The sequence below is a fragment of the Pterocles gutturalis genome, unplaced genomic scaffold (assembly GCF_000699245.1).
Source record: "Pterocles gutturalis isolate BGI_N339 unplaced genomic scaffold, ASM69924v1 scaffold45493, whole genome shotgun sequence".
Lineage (NCBI taxonomy): Eukaryota > Metazoa > Chordata > Aves > Pterocliformes > Pteroclidae > Pterocles > Pterocles gutturalis.
Genome location: NW_010124650.1, coordinates 15542 through 19571, shown reverse-complemented (window position 1 = coordinate 19571; position 4030 = coordinate 15542). Strand labels below are relative to the sequence as shown.

The 4030-nt window shown below is 38.5% G+C and overlaps 1 protein-coding gene across 1 annotated transcript; it reads left to right on the top strand.

Annotated features, from left to right (window-relative positions):
- Positions 1–376: 376 nt before the first annotated feature.
- On the top strand, positions 377–1791 carry B3GNT5 (UDP-GlcNAc:betaGal beta-1,3-N-acetylglucosaminyltransferase 5). The gene has a single exon (XM_010078305.1). The coding sequence runs from the start codon at positions 627–629 to the stop codon at positions 1749–1751; it is 1125 nt and encodes a 374-aa protein (XP_010076607.1). The 5' UTR covers positions 377–626; the 3' UTR covers positions 1752–1791.
- Positions 1792–4030: the final 2239 nt, after the last annotated feature.

Here is a 4030-nt window from a genome sequence, read left to right as displayed (position 1 = left end):
TGTCAGGTTCCTCTTCTCCTTCACTGGCCTCCTGCAAGCCTGCTCTGGGCCACTGACAACCTCTACCTTGCTGCCAGGTGGTTTGTTTTCAGGTTTTGTGGTGTTTTTGTTTTTTTTTTTCTGTTTGTTTTTTGGTTTTTTTTGGGGGGGGGCGGGGAAGTGGGATGTAGGTGCATGGTGACGGGAAGTGTCTGAGAGTAGTCAACTCATTTCCATGACCAAACCTAAAACCTGATCTGTTAATAACAGCTCACTAAAATTTTTCTCTTTCCCCCCCCCTACAATTGGTAGGTATTCATCTTCATGAAGGAAAGAAACACTTGAAAAGATCTGTCTTCGAACTATAGCGATCACTTCAAGATGCCCCAAAGGGAAAATACTCATCTGCAAGTCTCATCTTTCAAAACTGTCTGCATTCTTTCAATCAAAGAGAAACATTTTTTGAGAAAGATGACTTGTGAAATCTGTGAACAAAGCTGGCTTCACAAGGATACTGAATGAAAGACAACATGCCTTACAGTGGACACTTATCTTGAAGGGGTGACACTGCGCTCTTAAACTAAAACACAGGCACTGTAAAAACACTGATCCTGAACAAGAACAAGGATTGTAGAAACTGCATCAGGATGTTTGTTAGTCCCAGAAGAGTCAGAAAATGCCATTTTTTGCAGATATGTGCCACTTGCTTCATACTGTGTCTCATGATTTTTTGGGGACCATTTGATAATCACATTGTGAGCCATATGAAGTCCTATTCATACAGATACCTCATAAATAGCTACCATTTTGTCAATGACAGCCTGTCTATCAACAGGGATAACTTGGACAGAGTGTCGAGCTACCAGTACTTGATCAACCACAGAGAGAAGTGTCAGCAGCAGGACGTCCTTCTCCTGTTGTTTGTGAAGACTTCGCCTGAAAACCGTCATCGGAGGGATGCAATTAGACAAACTTGGGGTAATGAGAAGTACGTTCGTTCTCAACTTAAAGCCAATATTAAAACTCTTTTTGCTTTAGGACAACCAACAGATCATCTGCAGCAAAGAAAACTTCAGCTGGAAGACTGGAAATACAGTGATTTGATTCAGCAAGACTTCTTGGATACTTTTCACAATCTTACTCTTAAATTGCTTTTGCAGTTTAGCTGGGTGAATGCCTATTGTCCTCATGCCAGGTTCATTATGTCTGCAGATGATGATATATTTATCCATATGCCAAATCTTGTTGCTTATCTTCAAAGTCTAGCACAAATGGGTGTGCAGGATCTCTGGATTGGTCGTGTCCATCGTGGATCACCTCCCATAAGAGACAAAAGTAGCAAATACTATGTTCCATATGAAATGTACCAGTGGCCCTCTTATCCTGACTACACAGCAGGAGCTGCGTATGTAATATCAAATGATGTAGCAGCTAAAGTCTATGAGGCTTCATTGACTCTCAATACAAGTCTTTATATAGATGATGTTTTCATGGGTCTCTGTGCCAATAAAATGGGAATTGTACCACAATATCACGTATTTTTTTCTGGGGAAGGAAAGGCTCCATATCATCCCTGCATTTATAACAAAATGATGACATCTCATGGACACGTAGATGATCTTCACCAGCTCTGGAAGCAGGCTACATCTCCTGAAGTTAAAAAGCTTTCTTCAGGAATTTTCAGTAGAATGTACTGCAGACTAGTCAATATTTTGCTTCTCTGTAAACTACACTATCAGGACACATATCCTTGTTCAGCTGCATTTTCTTAATACTTGAATTTCTGCGTTGAAGATCCACTGAGCCAAAACAGAGCAACAACTTTTTAGCTGTTTATTCAAAATATATGTAAACACGGAAAGAGGTAAAACTTAAATGTGAATAGTTGAGGATGGGGGGAGAGATAGTCCCAAATTCTGTTCAGAAACGTATTGGAATAGCCTTCCTATTGTACTGCAACTTTTTACATTGTAGCCTGTTTTTTTACACTCTTCAAGGGATGCAAGTCTGGATTAAATGAACTACAATGGATTTGACTTCTAGACTTTGAAATGCTTGGTGAAAACATCAGTTACTTTGAACTTGTAAGTCGTAAACTTTTTAAGAAAACTGTGTGATCTAAGGTGCATATGCTAAAAAAAGAAAATTTGCTATATCAAAATGGAATAGACCTTTCAAAACATGAGGAAAATAGGACTTCTGACCTGATGAGTGAGACTATTGCTGTAGTTTAAGGCAAGGTAAATTGGTTACAAATATTCACCATTTCTCAGTGCTTCATAGAAAGTAAGTCTGGACCCTGCACAATTGACAAACAAACAGTGAGTGCTAGAAGTGAAGACCTGCTACCATCTTTTCTCAAAGCTCCCTAAATCTTTAAAATAGGGAAACAGTGTTTGAGTGTCCTCGGAGTTGGTTGTTTTAAGTAACAAAGGAGCTCCCTTTAGATCAGGACTGAATTTGAAAGGATAAAAATCAAATATTACTCATGTAACTGGTTTTGCTAATCTTTCTCTGCCTGCTGAAAACTGAAGCAGTATATTTAAACAGTCCCATCTTTAATAAGCTAAATGAGTTTTTTTTCAACAATGCTTCTGTTTACCAATATTCATGGTTCTAAAGGTGAAAAGCAAGCAAAAGTCCCCGAGAATGTTTCTTGTAGCTAATTTGAGGCTGTTAAAGGATTTAAAAAGCAAAATTTCATGCTTGTACTAACAAAGAAGGGTATTTTTGGCACAAAGTTTGACTTCACAGTGAAGGGAGATGGTGATCCACAGAAACTCAGTACACAAATCAAAATCACTAAAATACTTCTCCTGAAGTCATAAGCACAAAATTGTCTATAGATTTTCAGGGTAGTTTGTGTCCCCAAAACCCTGTATCTTAAATATCTTTCTATGTTAATATCAACTGCAGGAGAACTGAAACACCTGTGCATGGTAAATCAGGATAGAACCAAGTGATGCTCAAACTCCAGCTGTTTTGAGTTGTACTATGGTGCCATATAAATATTGCAGAGAACCAAAGTTCTAGGATGTCCGCAGTCTTGCTCACTAGTGGTGTTTCCACAGACTCTCAGGACAGATATTTTAGTTGCTAATTGCCAAACTTCTAGTAGCTCTTCCTGGAGTGGACACATGGGCCACATGAGGTACACTCAGATACTGCTTGTGAACTGATTGGGTGGTGGAACAAGTTCTAGTGTGGATAGTGTCAGAAAATGTCTTCTGAAAGCTTTAATGAGTCAAGTTTATCAGCAGAACAATAACAATGCAAAAGCTGACAAATTATCAAGCATCTGTTGGAAATGTGCTAATTACAGGAGCAATGCTACTTGCTTTCTAAGACTAGCCTTTTTCTTTTGCATGAAGCTTCTTGCTGTGTGGAGCAGTGATATACTTGATCTGAGTCCTCTGACTTTACTGTAGAGCAGCTATCTAGGACTGGGCAGTTCTAAGCTACAAATAGTAAACTTTTGTTTAAATAATTACTACTGCTCTGGGAGCTGTGCTGTAGGTTTTAATGGTTTGAATGGCTAATGGTATATGTTAGCATAGATGGAATCCAGGAGTGAGCTTGCTGACTGTTCTCTAAGCTGCCATTTCAGATGGATGGTAGGTAGCTACTGGAATTAAGTAAAATACATATCATTCTATAATTGGTTTTCCAGAAGGAAAATGAATAAGAATCTTAACTGGACCCAAATGTTTGGTATATAAAGAGCCCACAAGTAAATTATTTGTCAGTATCAGAATGACTGAAGAATGTCAAAGCTATACTTTATAAGAAACAAATCCAGTTCCTGTTCTTGCTTAAACAGATTGATTACAATACTTGATGTGTGGTTTTTGAAAGAAAACAAAACACAAGACAGCCCTAGATCTGTATAACCTGGTGGCTTATAGAGAAATAAATGCACATAGAGAGAAAGTAGTATTCCGTACTGAAGGAAAGCTGCTTCATCAGATCTCTGACCTGTTGTGAGACACTTAAATCAACAAGCTGCACAGCAAAACTGCACTATTGGAAAAAAACACCCTGTTCACTGTAG